The following is a 20,350-nucleotide window of genomic DNA, read 5'->3' on the forward strand; positions in this document are numbered from 1 at the left end:
TTAGAAATAACATTAAAATTATCTCTTTGGGGCAATTATCACAGCTCAAGAATATGTCTTATATTGGTGACTATATATGAAATATACAGCCCTCTCTCCTCACTAAAGAGTACAGACCGAAATAAAATTAAGTTAAAGGTATTGCATGTTATGAAGCTTTAAAACAATCAAAACTAGATATTGGCCCAAAGTTGTCAAATTCACCACCAACTGAGAACTAGCTGCATCAAAATCAGCTATGGGAGCTTTTTTAAAAAACAGATTTCTGGGATACATTTTCCAATTTTCAAAATCAGAATTGTTCAGGATAGTACTAGAGTTAGCTCCTAGGTGTTCCTAGCACTCAGTAGATTTAAGAACAACTGGCCTGGAACAAACTCCATTTTAAAATTAATCAGAAGTACCATAGCACAAACTAATTTAAAAATATGAATTAAATGAGGACCCAATTTAGTAGCTTTTTACTGTCACTGAAGTTGGCATAAATACTCTATGTAGAACTACACAAATATTTGGAGCAGGATAAAAAGTGGGTCTCTCATTATAGCAATGGATGACAGTTGCCTTACCACCATATTTGTCTCATTTCCTTGGCCCTGCAAGTCAATCTAAATTGATGCATAATTGACTTTTCAAACAAGTAGCCTCCATAGAACAAGAGCAGTGAGGTTGCATGCTGCTTCTACCATATCTATAAGGCCCCAAACATTTGTATCACCCATTTATCTATTACTGAAACCAAAGTATCAAGAAATATTTATACTTAACTATATAGGATACATTGATAGCTTCTTTTCTAAATCCAGGAGGGGGAAGGGTTGGTGGTTAATGCTGGTCCTGAACCATAAAGGGATTGATAGTTTGGAATAGTTATCCCTGTCAAAACTTGTGGAAATCTGATCCCCAGTGTGGCAGTGTTTGGAGCTGTGTGAGTCATGAGAGCAGATCCCTCATGAATGGATTAATGCTCTCCCTGGGGGAGGGGGACTGAGTGAGCTCTTGCTCTTAGTTCCCACAAGAGCTGGTTGTTTAAAAGCCCTCACATCATGGGCATGGGGGGGTGACAATCAGCTTTGTATCTCATGAATATTCATAACCAATTTTAAAAAGATAAAAAAAGACCCTGGCACCTTCTCTCTCACTCTTGCTTCCTCTCGCCATGTGATCTGCTTGTACCCGCCAGTTGCCTGCCGCTTTCCACCATGAGTAGAAGCAGCCTGAGGCCCACGCCAGACACGACTGTCCCAGAATCATAAGCAAATAAACCTCTGTTCTTTATAAATTACCCAGTCTCAAGTATTCTGCTATAGCAACACAAAATGGACTACGGTAGGGTTGCAATCTACAATTTGAAAAACAGATCTAGTTCAATGCTTCACTTCATAGGTAAGGAAACACAAGCCTGTAGATATGCCATTGCACTGTGTCAAATCTTTTCTGTGACTTTTCATTTACCAAATTCCTACCATGAAATCTTAACCCTCCATAATATGAGCCCAAATCACTTCCATCCACAGGCTCTGCACTCTTTTATAGCAAACTGGCTTCCGCCAAAGGACTTAAGCGGGAATAAGGAAACCAAACTGCCTTAGGTCCCACTGCCAAAGAAAGTGACCCACTTTCTTCTATACAGTACAAAATTTCCAAGACAACATATATTAGATAGATCGCTCATTACATATCCAATCAATTGGGTATTTGGATCAATAACAAAGGAATGCCCCTTCTAGCCATAAGTAATCAAGAGGAAAATTAGAGGAGATATGGTAGGAAAAAGGATAAATATATACTAAAAAAGTAATAGAACAACTTTTATAGACACATCTCTTGACTAAACAGAAGAAAATTTAAATTAGGCTGCTTATGGGTAAGAATCACAATGAGAAACATAAATTAATTAAATTCCCAAAGTTAGTGATTGTAGCTAAATAAACAACACTATGTCAAAACGTGTAAGTAGTTTTTAAGTCAACCTGGAAAGCCAAGATAAGCAACTCCTTTGTACAGTTATTACTTCTAACCAAAGCAGAAGAATTCACTTAAATGAATAGCTGTTATAACCTACCTAAAAATAGGATAGTTCAGAGATTTTCAAAACTCTTCTTCCCTGCTGTGGACAGCCCTTGATTTTTGACTCTATTGGTTGTTTTATAAGTTACTGAAAACCCCTATAAATTTAACATCATTTCTCAAATTTGTATAATGTTCTCATCCTGAATGCTTAAACATCTAGGTCACAAATTGAAGTATCAGTAGAAAAATATTCATCTTCAGACAGGTTGTATCGTTAACACATGGCAATAAACGAACAAGAAAATTTAAACATTCAGAGCACAAAAATACTTCAAAGCATTACAAAACTTGAACTTAGCACACTTTCCTAAATTTTAGTAGCTCTAACTACAGGAAAATAGAACTGCTGTTAAGGATTAAGATGATTTAAGCTAACTCAAATTTTGCCCAATTCCTGACATCAATATTAGATTTATAGTTTCTTTTTTTCCTCAGAAAATAAATGTTCAGAGATTTATAGTTTTATTATAGTAACAAAGAGTTGTTACAGTGAGATCTACACACATATACAGAATTATTATATTTAAATTCATATAGAATATTTACATTTTTAAGTTATACTTTTGAAATAAGAAGTACAGCTTAGGTTTTACAACGAAGAAAAGAATAATATACAAGATAAGAATAGAGTTAAACAGTAAAATTACAGCTATCTGTTCTCAATATCTCATGTGGAGACTTTGTCAGAAAGCTACATCTTCTTAATCTGATTGTCCAAATCATTAAAATATGGATGATTCAGTGCCATTTTGCCTGAAATTCGTTTGGCAGGATCATAGACTAACATTTTCTGGGGGAGAAAGAAAAAGAAAAAGATATTTAGAAAATAAAAAGCTTAAAAAAAAAACTCCTTAAAAAGCCTTGACTTTTCTATTAATAAACCATAAGCTGATATTTCAATGAAAATCTTCTAAGTGAACATTTCCATTAGTTTAACACCAAACCACATAAATGCCTTGTCCCCCATATTTCACCCTCTACCTCTACAATAACCTACTCTTAAAATTATAAACATCTCAATAACTTTTTTGTTATAAATTATGGTAAGACACAGGTATCCAGAAATAGCTTTAAAACAAAGACATAAATTTAGGAAAGATATCAAGTTAATTATATTTACTTTGAGAATTAAACAGCCATCTGAGTTATTTACAACATTCTTGAAATGGTGGCAGTTAACTATAGTGGTTTCTGATGTAGCTTCCAACAAATTCCGAATTTTAAAAAACCCCATAACACAATGTGTTATAAACATAACCAAAAATAAGTCACTAAATGAATTATGAATTGTGGTCAGGCAACCTAGTATTAAAGTTAATTTACACATCACCAGAAAAAGCTAAACAAAATTTAATATTAATCTTAAATTTGATCTTAAGGTAATATTGATCTTAAAGAAAACCAAATCAGAAAGCAGACAGATAATTTTACTAACTAGTTACCATTTCAGTTATTATGTATTCAGCACTGTATAAAGTGCTTTGGATATAGCATGTTTCTTAATCCTTACAACAAAAGGTTAGTCCCATTTTTCAAATGAAGATACTGAGGCTCAAAGAGGTTAAGTCCATAGAGCTAAGAAGTGATACAGCTGAAATTTGAAAACAAGTCTAATTTATTATACTATTTCACAAATGGGGGAGACTTTGCCCCTAGAGAACACTTGACAATGTCTGGAGACACTTTTGGTTTTCATAACTGGGAATCTAGAGGGTAGAGGACAAAAATGCTGCTAAACGTGCTGCAATGCACAGGACAGTGCCAGCAACTGTAGCTAATTGTAGCAAATATTAATTGTAGCTAGACTTAGGAACCTGATTTATAGTATCTGATTTTTGTTTCATTAACTAAAGTGAAATTCTTTTTATTCAAGAATTACATTAGTTAAAAAAGGCAGTTGGGCTGAGAATATGGAAGGGCCTTTAAGTCAAATCAACAACACTCATACACAAAATATCTGAATGGCAAATAAAAGACTTTGGACTTTAAGCAGTTGGTAAATCCGAGCTTAACTTGGTAGCATAATGATCTATAGATTGTGAAAGGAGCCCAAATACCAATTAGAAGATGTATTTGATAACCAGACAGCAATAACATTTTTTTCCCTTTGTTTAGACCTGCCAAAATCTTATTTATTTTTTTCTGGCATCACATTACCTGGGATTTATAGAAACTGGTCCCTTCTAAAAATTCAAAATTTAAATATTGTTCTAAAACAGCTTCCTGAAGCAGACTTAGTACAATTTATTTTGTATCCTAACAGTTCTTATTTTATATTTTGTCTTGTTTTTAAAGCAAACTGTTAGTTGGGAATAGCAATGTAATAGAAGGGAAAGATTTTTTAGGAACTACATTAGTCCTTCCAAACTTTCTGATGGAGAAACTAGGCAAAATATAAGAAATGGAGTTCATATAGAGTAAACAGCTTTAATAACTAAAAATAGCAAGCAATAAGGAAAACACTTACAATCTAGCATAAACTATAAAAGGTGCTCAATAGTAAATAGTGGGACAAAAAAAGCTGGAAAGAAAGTCCCATACAACTCAACAATTTAAAAACAACAACAAAAAGGTATATTAATCCTGCCCTCTCCATCAGTGTTTTTCCCATGGCTGTATAAATAAAGATCTTTTGTTTTCTTTGGCTTAAACAAATGCTTTTGACCTCATTAGTTTTGTTCTAAGTTAGAGGTGATATTTTTACAACTACGCTAAATATACTAAAGTGGTTTATTAGCTCTATCACCTGTCAGACTTTAAAAAAAAAAAAATAATGTCAAATCCTCCTCCCAAAATCACTGTTGTTTCTTAGTATCTAAAATGGAGCTAGTAATACAATAGACATAACAGACATCTAACTCAAACTCAATAAATGTTGATTTTTTTCCTATTTCCCAGGTTAAAAACATTCAGAATCATCAGTAATGTTAAAGTCAGTATAAAGGGTACTCCTCACCGAGAGCAGATCCAAGCCATTTTCATCCAAGTTTTTGACATGGGATGCTAGGCTTCCTGGTTTCCACTTGGGAAATGTATTCTTATAGTCCTGTAAAGATTCCACTTCTGGCCACACTTCATTATTAGGAGTGCCTAAAGCTCTGAAAACCATAGCAAAACAAAAAATTAACTGTTAAAGCATAAATATAATTTCATTATTACATATGTTGCCTTTACAGTTTATTATTATATATGCTGCCTTTGATAATTTAACTTAAAAGTTTAACAGCTTAGATATAAAACAAAAATACCTGAAAATCCTGAAGAGCTGATCAATTTCTGAATCCCCATGAAAAAGTGGTTTCTTAGTCGCTAATTCTGCAAATATGGTTCCTATACTCCAAATGTCAACTGGGGTTGAGTAACGAGCTGACCCCAGCAATACTTCTGGAGATCTGTACCACAGTGTTACTACCTATTACAAAGCAAATTTTTTACATTAAATAAATGTGATGCATAAATTACCCAAATTTAAACAATTATATTTCATTATGACTGCCCTTTAGAAGACTACATAACTGCCATCAATAATAGTAAGTCAATTAACTATGCACGAAATACTAAATTGAAGATAAATATCTCATTTCTCGTTCTATTCACTAGAGGAAAACAGATAAAATAACACTAAATCTTTTCATTCTTTTCAAATTATTGGAGGGAAAGAATCAAAATAGTCATACAGGGCCTTCTCCCCCCACCCCAGTGTACAGTGGGGTGATACTTTACAAAGCATAGTACTGCTTACATGCTAAAATGGTAATTAACATTACCCTTATCACATGCATAACAAACACAAATAAGTCAAATAACAGTTTATTAGTAGTGTCCTAGAGCTAATAAACCACTTTAGTATATTTAGCGTAGTTGTAAAAATATCACCTCTAACTTAGAACAAAACTAATGAGGTCAAAAGCATTTGTTTAAGCCAAAGAAAACAAAAGATCTTAATTTATTTATACAGCCATGGGAAAAATAATAAAACAGGATAAAAAGAAGCCAAGACACCTAACCAGATGAGCACTGTTACAAGTTTTGATTGGGAGACAGTCTTTGGGCTCAGGATAGACAATTCCACAGACAACACTTTTTTCAATAATTCTTTACTATAAAATTCAATGTTCCCTTTTGCTTCAGAAACACCAAATGAAATGCCATACCGTCAATAAAACACTGACAAAACATGATTATATTAAGTAGCTTTTAAATTTATCAGAAATAGTACTTCTTAAGCCACAAAATCTGTCTTTTAACCAATGTGATTGCGTATCCAGAGGGTGCTTAGAAAACAGAAACCACACAGGGATTTGAATGACCAAAGTTTAACATAAAGAATTAAAGTAAAACGAGGATTGGAAGAAGATTGATTAGTAAGAAATAATGAGAATTCTAAAAACTATATCAAGGAAAACCTTTTCCTTTTGTAAGCCCTTCCAGTACCCTCTACTGAAAAATCTTAACACAGCAGCTGGCAAAGGAAAAATATTAAAAGGTTCCAGTTCCATTTTCACACAGCATGCAATGAAGGGTAAATTTGGAGCTGAGAGACAAGGTGATACTGGCACAGGGTAGAAGTCTTTTTTATTGAGTATTTCTTTCTAGACTTAAAGAACAAATCCAAAAAATCCAGCAATCGCACACATTCAAAGGCACCAAAAAATAGTATTCTACTTACCTCATGTGTATATACTCTTATAGGTATTCCAAAAGCTCTGGCAAGGCCAAAATCAGCCAGTTTAATTATTCCTTTGTCATCAATCAATAAATTTTGAGGTTTTAAGTCTCTGTGAAGAACCCTTCTAGAGTGACAAAACACAATCCCCTGTAGAATTTGGTACAAATAACTCTGGAAAAAGGAAACAAAAGTCAGAAACTTCATCATACCACATACAATTTTCTAAATAATCATTATCAATTTGTTTCAAAGATAGAAGAAATTATGATCCAGGGAAATAATTTAACTATCAAAAAAGCTTTCAGGCCATTTGAGACTAATCAGCATTTGTGGGCAGGAAGCTGATTTATACACAATATCATGTTCATACACCTAAGACAAAGATATTCACCTTATAAACATATCTATATACATGTGAATTCAGTCTCCTTCTACTTGTTTTTGGTTCCTGATCCTGAAGTCTCAATTAGTTTTCTATACAAAAGTTTCTTGAACTTTCTTCCATATACGGTTTTTTTTTTTTGTCTTTTTCGTGGCCGGCACTCAGCCAGTCACTCAGCCAGTGAGTGCACCGGCCATTCCTATATAGGATCCGAACCCGCGGCGGGCGCGCTCCCAGCGCCGCACTCTCCCGAGTGCGCCACGGGCTCGGCCCACTTTCTTCCATATACTTAATACCAACTCTGTTTCTATCTTGACTAAGTCTGGTCTTTTCATTTCTTTCACTTTTACACATTCATTTCCTCTTTGGAAACACTGATCACAGATTCCAGAAGAAATGGCAAGGATAGTATTGTTACGTATTTAAATGAGTACAATTATCATAAAATGCTGTTTAGTAGTTCAGAGATACCTGTTTTACAAGATACTTGTTACCGAAGACAATGTAACTGACATTTGAAACATGAATATTAAAGAAATATAAAATATATACATAGTAAAATATTGACTTAACGTTTCAGACTGGAAATTAATACATAAAACCAGTATGAACTAGCTAGCCATTTGGAAAAAAATAAAGTTAAATCTATCCCCACTTCTTAAGCCAAAATAAATCTTTGATTATCCAGAATGGAAAACAAAAAAGTGTATACATGTTGGGGGGGGCGGGTTGGACCTATTAAAACTACTAGAAAAATATTGTCATGAATTACTTAAATACATGTAGTCTTTGAGGGAGGAAGGCTTAAACAAAACATAAAAACTGAAAGTCCAAAAGTCATACAAGATGGTTAAATATATTATAAATAAAAATTATCACTAACAAAACAAACAAAGAGGTAACAGGGTTGGCCAGTTAGCTAACTTAGTTAGAGTGTGGAAATAGAATACCAAGGTGTCCAAGTACTGACCAGCCACCAAAAAAAAGAATGGAACTGGAACCTTTTAATATTTTTCCTTTGCCAGCTGCTGTGTTAAGGTTTTTTCGGTAGAGGGTACTGGAAAGGCTTGCAAAAGGAAAGAATTCTCATTATTCTTACTTATCAATCTCCTTCTTCCAATCCTCATTATAGTTTAATTCTTTATGTTAAACTTTGATCATTCAAATCACCATGTGGTTTCTGTTTTCTAAGCACCCTCTGGATACACAATTACACGCAAATACTATGCTACTTAATATCAGACTTGAGCATCTGCAGATCTTGGTATCTGGTAGAGGTCCTGGAACCAATCCCCCACAGATTCTGAGGGATGACTGTACATATTATTTTTCTTTTGGGGGGGGGCATAAAACATTATCAGACATAGATCTTCCTGTGTCTGTTTACTTTTTTTTTTTTTTTTTTAAAGCAGCTGGCTGGTATGGGGATCTGAACCCTTGACCTTGGTATCGTTTACATTTTTGATGCAATTATTTAAACCAGTTCCATATTGATGGAAGTTATTTTCCAGCTTGCCGATTTCTCTTATGAACAGTGTTGCAGTGAATTTCCTTGTGTATATTTATCTTTGCATGGAAGTTTATAGGATAGATCTTAGAACTGGAATTGATGGGTTGAAGATGTTTATTTACATTTAAGATCATGATAAATATTGCCAATTGCTCTCTAAAAAATTGTATCAACTCATGGTGTGTAACAGGTATTGTTTAGTGCATGTTTATGAACATACAAAGCAGACATACAAGTGTAAGATTAAAATTAAAACTAATAAAAGCAACCTCTGATGAGTGGTTTGGTAGAGCTCGTATAAGGATAAGACACTTAAAACCAAAATATCCTAGCTTCCAATGACACAGGAGTACCCCCCTTATCCACTGGGGATATATTCCAAGACCCACGGTAGATGCCTGAAATTGAAAATAGTACCAAACTCAATATAGACAGTCGGCTCTTCGTATCCATGGGTTCTGCATCCATGTATTCAACCACAGACAGAAAATACTCAGGAAAAATAAAAATTGCGTCTGCACTAAACACGTGCAAACTTTCTTCTTGTCATTATTCCCTAAATACAGAATAACAAGTATTTACATAGCACTGACATTGTATTAGGTATTATAAGCAATCTAGAGATGATTTAAAGTATATGGGAGGATGTGCGCAGGTTATATACAAATGCTACACCATTTTATAGACTTGAGCATCTGCAGATTTTAGCTACAGACAGCAAGGAATGGCTATACTGTTTTTTCCTATACATGTATACCTGTGATAAAGTTCAAGTTGTAAATTAGGCACATCAAGAGATTAACAATAACTAATAACAAAATAGAACAATTATAACAAAATGCCAGCATCACTACTCTTGCACTTTGGAGCCATTATTAAGTAAAATAAGGGTTATGTGAACACAAGCACTGCAATACTATGACAGTTGATCTGATAACCTAGGTGGCTAAGTGACTAAAGGGCAGTGTGGGTACACTGGACAAAGACACTGATAAACATGCCAGGCAAGACAAAACAGGATGGTACAAGATTTCATCACGCTGCTCAGAACATCATGCAATATGAAATTTATAAAATGTTTGATTCTGGAATTTTCCACATAATATTTTAGGACTACTGTTAACTATGCATAATTGAAACTGCAGAAAGAGAGACCACAGATAAGGGGGGACTACTGTATAATACAAGGGTACTACAAAAAATTCATGGAAATATTTATATTATCTTTTAATTCTATTTATCCATGAACTTTTTGAAGTACTCCCCTACAAACTTATCAGCTTTATGTTATCTCAGGAACTACTAGAAGTAGTAACTTACTTCATTTACTTGAAGCACTATCTGGTAATAAAATATGTAATGTTAACATTCTAATCTGTATAGACTGAAGGAGGAAAACGAAATATTCTTTTCTCACTCGTTCTGCTTTCTAACACTTTTTCCAAGCATATTCCAACAAAACGCAGGGATTTCTATATAGAATAGACTCTTGATATTCACAGTGCATAAAATTAATAAAATTAGGCAAGGCTTCTTACCTTAACAAGTGAAGAATCCATGAACTGACCGGGAGGTATAGAATCCAAGTATTTCTTGAGATCCATGGAAAGGAATTCAAAGATGAGATATAACCTGGAATCCTGCATAAGCACATCTTGAAGACTGAAGAATAAAAAAATTATATGACAACAAAAATCCAGTAAACATTTTTGACCTCTCACATTCATAAAATAAAACTACTTCCATAAATTTCACAGTGAGTCATAAAAAGAAAGGAAAGAAGAGATGGTAACGTTCCTAACAGAAAACCTTAATACAAAACCAGAATTTGAGAAAGGACTCTCAGGGCAGCAATTTAATTAGCACATTCATCACTTCAAACATTTATCATTTCTTTGTGTTAGGAACATTCAGAATCCTCTGTTCTAGCTACTTGGAATTGTGTAATAAATTATGGTTAACTACAGTCACACTATAGTGCTATAGGATACTAGAATTTATTCCTCCTATCTAGCTATAATTTTTTATTTGTTGGCCAACCGTTCTCTATCCCCCCCTTCCCAATCTCTATTCTACTCTACTCTCTATTCTACCCTTTACTTCTATGAGATTAACTTTTTTAGCTTCCACATGAGAACATGTGGTATTTATCTTTCTATGCCTAGCTTATTTCACTTAGCATAATGTCAGGGCAGCAATTTAAAATAAAGCCTTATTATATAGGAGGTACTAATTGCAAACAAGCTGTATTCCAAAAGAACATATCTAGATTGGCTTATCATTGCTAAGAGCTTGTCTTTCCATTGAAGTAGATTATAGAAATAAATTTTAAGGTAGTATTTGATTTTAACGGCTGCTCCTTATCTCCAGCCCCAGCAAAATACAATTAGATTCCAAGTCGGACTGTAAGGAAGACATCTCACCCCAAAAAGTCAATCCAAATACTTAAAGAAAAAAAAATTTTTTTTCTTTTTCATCTGACTTAGCTACCTAGGGATTAGAGCTCCCAGAGTGGGAGAGAGTTGACAAACCTCTGTGAAAGGGGCTTCTTTTCTCCCACGGCCACTTTACCTTGCTTTTCCAGCCCCAAATACCTATCTGCATCACAAAGCTCCTCTAACTCTGTTCCTGCTTTAACAATCTATTCCCTTTTACCAATCCCAGTATTCTTAATTAACAAAAACCTGGCTCTATCATCCTCGGCAAGGTTAGACAAGAAATTAAGCAAATGTAAAAATTTCCACATTATTTAAAATAGTATGCAAAAAAAATTTTTAACTGATATATTATACTATACCTGACTATATTTGGATGACGAAGTTCTTTTAATAGAGAAATTTCCCGAATTGCAGTACTAGGAACCCCTTCCTCCTCACTTTCCAGTCTGATTTTCTTCATGGCTACCACTTGACCTGTAGTTTTGTGTCTACCTTTATACACAACTCCATAAGTACCTGAAATAGACGAAATGAATATCTGCTATGCGACCCACCTCACAAACTAAAAGATCTTAAAAAATGATTGAATCCCATAATGTTTCACATGATAGAAATGTCTGCTGTGGCCAGATGGGAAGTATCTTACTCATAATTATACCCTTATTACTTACAAAAAGAAACTGAGGGGTAACTACAATCTATCATGTATATGGTTTAGAAATAAAATTCATGTTGTCAGTTACAAGTTTCCCATACATTTAAACTACCATTAATGTTCCAGCATATTTTACAGAAGAAAATGATCTTTTGCAAATTGAAATTTACCTCCTGCCAAATATTCTACCTGACAATAAAGTACTCATAAAAAACAATGTAAAGATTTGGGCTCAGGAAATACTACTGACAGGAGTCACCGTGCCACTTTTAGAAAACTCTATGTACAGTGCCTTATGCTTTTCAAAACACTTGTATACATACAGTAAGTAGTCCCTCATTATCTGTGGTTTCACTTTCCTTGATCAACCAAGACCTGAAAGTATTAAATGAAAAGTTCTGGAAATAAACAATTTATAAGTTTTAAATTGTATGATGTTCTGAACAGCACGATGAAATCTTGCACCATCCTGTTTCGTCCTGCTTGGTACATGATCTCTTTGTCCAGCATATCCACACTGTATATGCTACCTGCCCATTAATCACTTAGTAGCCACTGAGGTTATCAGATCGACTGTCATGGTATCACAGTGCTTGTTGCTTGTGTTCATATAACCCTTATTTTACTTAACAATGGCTCCAAAGCGCAACAGTAGTGATGCTGGCATATTGTTATAATTGTTCTATTTTGTTATTAGTTATTGTTAATCTCTTAATATGCCTAATTTATAACTTAAAACTTTATTGTAGATATTTATGTAGAGGAAAAAACATAGTGGTTTCAAGCATCCCCTGGAAGATGCTTGAAATCTTCCAGGTGTGGAGTCGCTTCTTTTGGATGATTAAAGAAAGTGGTTTGAGATGGAATATACTCCTTGTAACATTGTTGTAAACACTGTTGAAATACCAAGGGATTAAGAATTTTGTGTAAACTGAGTTGATAAAGTAGTGACAGGTTTGAAAGGACTGACTTCAATTTTAAAAGAAGTTCTACTGTGAGTAAAATGCTATCAAACAGCATCGCATGCTACAGAGAAATTTTTCATGAAAGGAAGAATCAATTGATGCAGCAAACTTCATTGTTGTCTTATTGGAATTGCCACAGCCACCCCTGAAGCAACCACCCTGATCCGTCAGTAGCCATCAACATACAAGCAAGACCCTTCACCAACAAAAAGGTTCTGACTTGCTAAAGGCTCAGATGATCTTTAGTATTTTTTAGCAATCAAGTATTTTTAAAATTAAGGTATGTATATTTTCTGAGATACGTTATTATACACCTAATAGACTACAGTGTAGTATAAATATAACTTTTTAAAATTTATTTTTTAATTGCCATGTATTGATTGTGCATATTTATGGGGCTCAGAGTTATACATCAATATATGTAAACAGTGTGCGATGATCAAATCAGGGTAGTTAGCAAATTCATCATTGCAAAAATTTATCATTTGTGATGAGAACATTTAAGTTCCTCTCTTAGCCATCTGAGTATAATAAATTATTGTTAATCATAGATGCCTAGCACTACTGTATACCACCAGAACTTACTGTTCTCATCTAGCTATAACTTTGTATCCACTAACCAACTGCTCCCTATCCTCCCTCCACACTACTTCCCAGCCTCTACTTCTAAAAATCTCTACCTTTTTTTTTTTTTTTTTAGCTCCTGCATGAGTAGGAACCTGCAGTATTTATCTTTCTGTGCCTGACTTATTTCATTTAACATGTCTTCCAGGCTTATCAATGCTGCTGCAAGTGACAGGATTTCATTCTTTTTCATGGCAAAGTAGTATTCCATTGTGTATATATACACTGCTTTTTCTTTATCCATTCATCTGTTGATGTACACCTAGGCTTTTGTGAACAGTGCTGCAGGTATCTCTTCAGTATGCCAATTTCCTTTCCTTTGGATAAAGAAATACCCAGCATTGGCATCATATGATAGTTGGGTTTTTCTGTTGGTTTTTTTTTGTTTGTTTGTTTTTTTGATGATCCTCTCTATACTGTTTTCCATACGCTGTACTAATTTACATTCCGACCAACAGTGTATAAGAGCTCTCTTTTCTCCACATCCTTGCCAGCACTTGTTATGTTTTGTCTCTTTGATAATAGCCATTCTGAGGTGAGATGATATCTCATTGCAGTTTTGCTTTGCATTTCTCTGATTAGTGACGTTGTGCATTTTCTCGCAAACCTGTTAAATTTAATTTTTATATGCACTTGGAAACCAAAAAGTCTGTGTGACTCACTATATTGTGATATTTGCTATATTGTGGTGGTCTGGAATCAAACCCACAATATCTCCAAAGAATGTATGTATTTTGAGTAAATCTTGGGTTAACTATGACTTTTGGATAACCAAAAGCATTCCATATTAAAGGAGAATTGACTATATTTGATCCTAACACCAATCCTTCTGTAGAAGTACAGTAGCCTTCTTCTATACACTTAAAATCTGTACATTTTGTTGTATATAAATTACATCTGTTTTATACACAAAAGGTAGGTAAGCCAGTAGCACACTCCTCTGGCACACTGTTAAAGCAGTCTCAGGAAGATTAGCCACTTGCATAAGATAGTCAAATAAGCAGTTAATGGTAAAGTCAGAACTAATTTTTTCCCTAGTATTTTTTCCTCTTCAAGTGTACAATCTCATCTGTTCCTCAATAACTTTCAGAATGAGTTCATAACAATTGATTTAATTGGTGGCCAACACTATTTACTGAATTGAACTTTAGAGATCACAAGTGCTCTATGTCTCTTCTTTGTGACTCTATTCCAATTATTATCACTTCTCATTGAACTACTAGGAGTTAAAGCAGAATCATTCTACCAGTTAATCACCAAAAATTATTTATAAAATATATGATATTTGCTCTGAAATGAACTAAACATTCTAGATATAAAAATATTTTAAATATGTTAAATATTTTATATCTAAATAACCAAAGAAGCAAGAAAAATATTAGCTTAACAGTATCATAGAAGTAAAAGTAATCATAACACAGAAAATCCTGGAAGGAGACCAAGAAAAACAGAAGACTTATTCCAGGAAATAAAGGAAAAATTATGTAGAATACGGTCAGGTTACGGAGTCCCTGAATGAAAATAATGTAGGATATGGTCAGGTTATGGAGACCCTGAATGGTAACCAGAAAACCTTCATTCACCATGGGCTGGCCACTCAGCTCAGTTGGTTAGAGCACAGCCTTGTAACACCAAGGTCACGAGTTCAGATCCCCATACAGGCCAGCTGTCAAAAAAAAAAAAAATTGTGTGGACTGCCTACTAAATGCCAAGTAAAGTCCCACCATCATGGGTACAGCTACTCTCTATGATCCAAAAAGACATTTTAAGACAGGAAGGAATTAAAAGACTAGCATGACATCACTCAGATTTCCATAATTCAGAAGAAACCAGAGAACAACCTTTGTAATATTTGAAATAAGAAAAGTCTGGAGGTATTTAAGAAATGAATTAGGTTGTCAAAAAAAATGTCAAGAGATAAGGCAGAGAGACTGTTCTAGATTTAGAAGAGATTAAGGAAGCATTATCTGCCAAATGAAATGTGTCACCCTGGGTGGATCTTCAGAAGATTCACGCAGAAGTATTCAGGAGCAAAGTATATCTCTACAACTTAATTCAAGGGGATCAAAAAGAAAAATAAAATGCCAATATACACACATAATAAAGTAAATGTGATAAAACACTAACATCTTGACAAAGATATTATAGGCTCATTGTATAAATCTTTCAACTTATCTGTAGGTTTGGAAATGTTCAGAATAAAAAGTTGAAGGAAAAAAGTATAACTTTTAAAATCAGTATTTCAACACTGACTTTGAACAGGTACCTGGCAGAAACAAAAGAAAATTCTGTATGAAAGATGTCATTCATCTAGGCCTCAGATTACCTCCACAAGTCAATTTTTCAAAAACAATGTCCAGCACATAATCCAAAACAGCCAGGCACTGAAATAGCCATGACAATACAAGCCAGAATGAGAAGAAACAACAAAGTTCAGAAAAACACAAGGAAAACAGATGTTATTATCAAATATTAGGGTATCTCCTATGGGCTGGACACTACTGCCAGGCAGTGGGCAAACGGCTATGAACATGACAAAACTCCCAGCCCTCATGGAGCTTACAGTGTAGCAATAAAAAAGGATATTAAGGATGATGCCAAGAGAAGTACAAAATGCTCCTGGACTAAAGCGAGGACATGAAAAGTGAAGCCAGTAGAGGATGGCTTGGAGGAAGCCCATGGGTCAAATAGGGCATATTTAAGGATATCAAAACAATCCAAATTATAGTTGAGAGGTATTCAATGAGGCTGGCAAGGGGGCTACAATGTAGAGAGTTAAAGAGACTGTGGTCACAGTAACAATTCAAATGGTTAACATTTGAAGATTTTCTGAATTAAAGCACTCAAACAAATGTTTCCGTGCATTGTCTCATTGCATGATCACATCTTTTGCTGTAAGTACAATTACCCCCATTTGCAGAGGCAGAAACAGATCCAGAGAAGTTAAAAGGCTGACCACTGTCACACTGCTAGAAATGAAGAATGAGGTCCTTGTGACTATGCCATATGTATATGACAGACTAAATTTAAAACTATATTGATAATTGTTCCTATTTATAGTAGCTGGTAGAGTATCTTTCTCAGGAGCCAAATCTATAGTCCATTTTGAAGTTCTACAGTTTTAAAGAAAAATACATTCATGCCTTTTATTCCAAATTAAAATCAATACTCTTTAAATTCTCCGGGGATTTAAGAAACACACTACAAAGCATTATACATGCTAAATCAAACTTATTCTTACTTCAGCAGCAAAATTAGCTTAGTGAAATGGGTGTAATAAGATATTTAACTGAATTTATTTTTTTCAAAAATTAGAAATTCAAGAATATACATGCACGTCCAACACCACCCTAGCTTGTCATTCCTATCTTACTAAATTCCTTCCAGCATTCCTCTCCTTGCTTAATATTCCTTGTCAAAGGGGGTCTTTGAGCATACTAAAAATATAGATGGAAATGTTCTTCAAGCAGAACCTACATGAACTGCACTTTATTCGCAAATTATTTTATCGTTTGTTCCTGGAGAACTGAGGATGTCTAAACTCTTATATAGAAACTTTGATGTTTTGTTGACCGGAAAAAAAAAAAAAAAAAAGACAAAGGAACATTTTTACCCTTCGTTTATGTCATATAGATCTCTAAGCATTCCTAAAAGTTCTACAGAAAGGGGATAAATTCCATACAAAAGTTATCAGTTTTATAATAGTTCAAAGACATACATGACAGGTCATTTATAACTAGCATAACTAAATCAAAAATCTATTTAAATTCTACTGCCCCTAACCTCTGACCCCCAGCACATACGTTATCAATAGTGTTTTCAAAACACAAGTGATGCTTTAACTGTTCAGTATCAGAAGAATGTAAGATTATGGGGGTAGAGTTGTCAGGGAACCATTACGATAATTTAAATTCTCTTGAAAAATGTGAACAATTTTGTGTTAAAGTTATTATGTAAAAACATATATTAATGCACATTAGTACTACAAGATACCTTAATGGTTGAATTTCAATGTCTTCATGTTATAGAACTGTAGCACTGTTATATCATTTAGAAAACTTACATTATTAAAAACACTCACCTTCTCCAATTTTCTCTATTTTGGTATAATCTTCCATAGTTAATCAATAGGTATAGTAGATCCTAAAATAATGGGAGAAACCGATATGATTACATGCTAATAATTCAAAGGGTAATTTTAAGCATTGAGATACTGTATGTATTTTTCCACAGTGCCTACTGCAGTACAGTATATAATATTAGTTATTAAAACAATATTTACAAGGGTAAGAACTCCTGCAATAAGACTTTCCCACTCTTCTTGGCTCCTAAAACATTGGGAACATTTGTGTATTCTAAACTAGTGTAGTATTTAGCTTCTTTGGATCAAATTAACCATAAAATTCAGACATCAACTTATCCATTCTTCCCCTTCAAAAAAATGAGAATTATATTCCCTTTATGTATCACTCGGTGCCTTCCAAGGTTATACCCAAATATTGCAATAAGTAATGTTACTTGACTGAATTTGAACTGTTTTATATTTTTGTAAACATGATTCAAAAGAGACTATTTTTTAAAGACATGAGGAAGGAACTAAAATGTGATCAGATTGTTCATCTATTAGAAAGACTTTGTTGAAAGAAGCAAAATCTTTAAGTGTTTACAGTTTGCTCATGTGACAATTTTAATCTATCTACTTTGTTTTTTAGCACTCACATAAACAAATGTGCTTAAGACTTTCAAGATACTTTTTGCAAGAGTATGAAATATCACTAAGTACCCTAAAAGAATAGAATAAAAAGGGCAATTCCACGGGTGAAATTCTAATTATACTCTATACAATGTCAAGAATCAAGTAAAAAACTGTACGCTTGAATAACAAGAAAATGCTAAAAAAAACAGCTGACATACAGACATTCAAGACTTCCTCCGCTGTTAAGTTTGCTAACGAAATTTCAGAAACCCAGGCCTAATTACCTTGATTGTCTAACACACCCATCACTGATAATAAAATCTTTATAAAGGTCACTCTGAATAACTGACCCCTAAGAAGTTCTATTTCTCACTTTCCTCTTCAAAGAAAAATCAATCCAGAAAGTAAACAAATCTTTTTAAGTCAACAAAATTGCACTACACTGGTCATAAGTGCCAACCTTAAGAATTTATAACTTTACAAAATGGCAATGGGCAATTATCTTTTCCCTTTTAAACCAGATTTAATATACCTAAAGCCCAATAAAACTGTTGAGCTCACTTCGAACAAACAGCTCACAATTAAATCAATTTCAAACCTGGGTTCAATTGCCCTCCCACCATTTCCCAGTACTGACAATTTTAAATAAAGGCCGCTGCTTTAGAATGCCTTTAGAATGTCTCCTGGGGCTGCAGTATGTAAAATACCAATAACTGCTTCTCTCTACCCACAGAGACCTCCATCCAGGTCTTTAGAGGGTGCAAGACGTGCACACTAGTAACTTCAATATTCGATTTTAAAAAATGACTAAAAGATCTTAAAAGACACCTATGTTTCCATCTCAGCATTTCTTAGCTTTCCACTTTTTGCAAATTCCGTAATATATACAAACCAGCAAGCATAAAACAAAAACGAAAAAAACCAAGTTCCCCTTGGCTCTGAGACTTGGCTGAGCATTCTTAAAAGCCCAGGGTGGGCCAGGGCCGTGGGCTCAGAGGCCAGCCCGAGAAGTCCCACGACTTCATGGGACCGGTTTCCCGGGGCCGGCTGGCTGTAGGGCTGGCGTGGCAGCCGACCCAGGTGCGGTGTCGCTTCACCCCCGGAGCGGAGGGAGAGTGCGCGGGCCGCGGGCCTAGCACCAGCCGGGCGTGATAGAGGCGCCCGGCGCGGTCGAACCCACGCACGCCTTTTGCTTCAACCATGACCTGAAATTCTCCGCAGCCAGACTGCAATTGCCCGGCCAGCGTAGCCTCCCGGGAACCCCCCTTGGCTGGGATCCCCCGAGCCTGCCTGGAGAGCCTGGCCCCGGGCGCAGGTGAAGGCCCTGCCCACGGTCTGGAGAAGCTCGGCCTTGGCCCGCACAGACCGCAGCTCTCCATCGCGGTCGCGTGAACAGCACCCCGTTCCTCCGGACTCTCCCTCCGAGGTCCCCAGGCGGGCCCCTGACCCCGGCAACGTTACCCAGCTTATGAGCCCGCGGCGGCCGCAGCGGCAGCTACCACGTCCGCGCCGCTCCTTCCCTCAACGTCCCAGAGAAGCCCTGCAACTAAGTGCGAGCAGTTTCAAACTCACCGCGCTAAAGGGTCCCGGCTGCACCAATCAGGGAGCCCGTAGACTTTCAAAGGAGCCAATCGGAGCCCAGCTACGCTTGGGCTGGGCTTCCCGAAGAGCCAGAGCGCGAAAGAACGAGGAAACGGCGCTGGAGAAAAAGCAGGAGGGCGGGCGCCAACTGAATCTAAGCGCAAGCGCGCTCTCTTTTCTCAGTAAAGCGTCCTGCTGCTGTTTCTCCTTTGTCTCATCGCTCTGTTTTTCCTCTTTTTATTTTTTCTCTCAATATTGTCACAGTTAAGATGTATTGCATTCAAATAGCCCATCACAAAAGGGATATTGCACTTACATCGATATTCCATTTTTTCACTTCTAATACTTAAAGTTAGTGTATAAATTATGTTTTTCTAAATGAGTGATTTGCAGACTGGACCAAAGGAACACGTTTCAGTTACCTTAAGAAGGGAATAATGGAAAACTCAAAGATACCTTAAAAATGTCAAAAAAAATTTCCAATTATATGTGTATATACAGCTGTGCTTTGATTTTACTTATTTTTTTATTTAAAATTTTAAACTTTTTAATTCGTTGAAATTTTTATTTACTGAAAACTTTAAAACAAACCTTAAAATGTTTTACATTTTAAAATATTTTCACATTAGAATTGTAATTATTCTTTAAAACACAAAAATTCACAATTCTATGAAGGGAGAAAAAGAGATCTAAATTATACTTTAAATAATCCATTCTCAAAAACTCTGATCATTGCCCTTCACCATATCCTTAAGAA

At 35.1% G+C, this 20,350-nt stretch overlaps 1 protein-coding gene across 1 annotated transcript; it reads right to left on the reverse strand.

Moving 5' to 3' along the window:
• Positions 1–2,725: 2,725 nt before the first annotated feature.
• On the reverse strand, positions 2,726–19,535 carry CDK1 (cyclin dependent kinase 1). Its single transcript, XM_063103030.1, has 8 exons — positions 19,474–19,535; positions 17,398–17,459; positions 11,432–11,588; positions 10,173–10,296; positions 6,743–6,913; positions 5,322–5,485; positions 5,030–5,171; positions 2,726–2,863 (listed from the first exon to the last, which is right to left on the reverse strand). Exons 2-8 carry the CDS (start codon positions 17,432–17,434, stop codon positions 2,765–2,767), a joined length of 894 nt encoding a protein of 297 aa, XP_062959100.1. The 5' UTR covers positions 17,435–17,459; positions 19,474–19,535; the 3' UTR covers positions 2,726–2,764.
• Positions 19,536–20,350: the final 815 nt, after the last annotated feature.

The sequence above is a fragment of the Cynocephalus volans genome, chromosome 7 (assembly GCF_027409185.1).
Source record: "Cynocephalus volans isolate mCynVol1 chromosome 7, mCynVol1.pri, whole genome shotgun sequence".
Taxonomy (NCBI): domain Eukaryota; kingdom Metazoa; phylum Chordata; class Mammalia; order Dermoptera; family Cynocephalidae; genus Cynocephalus; species Cynocephalus volans.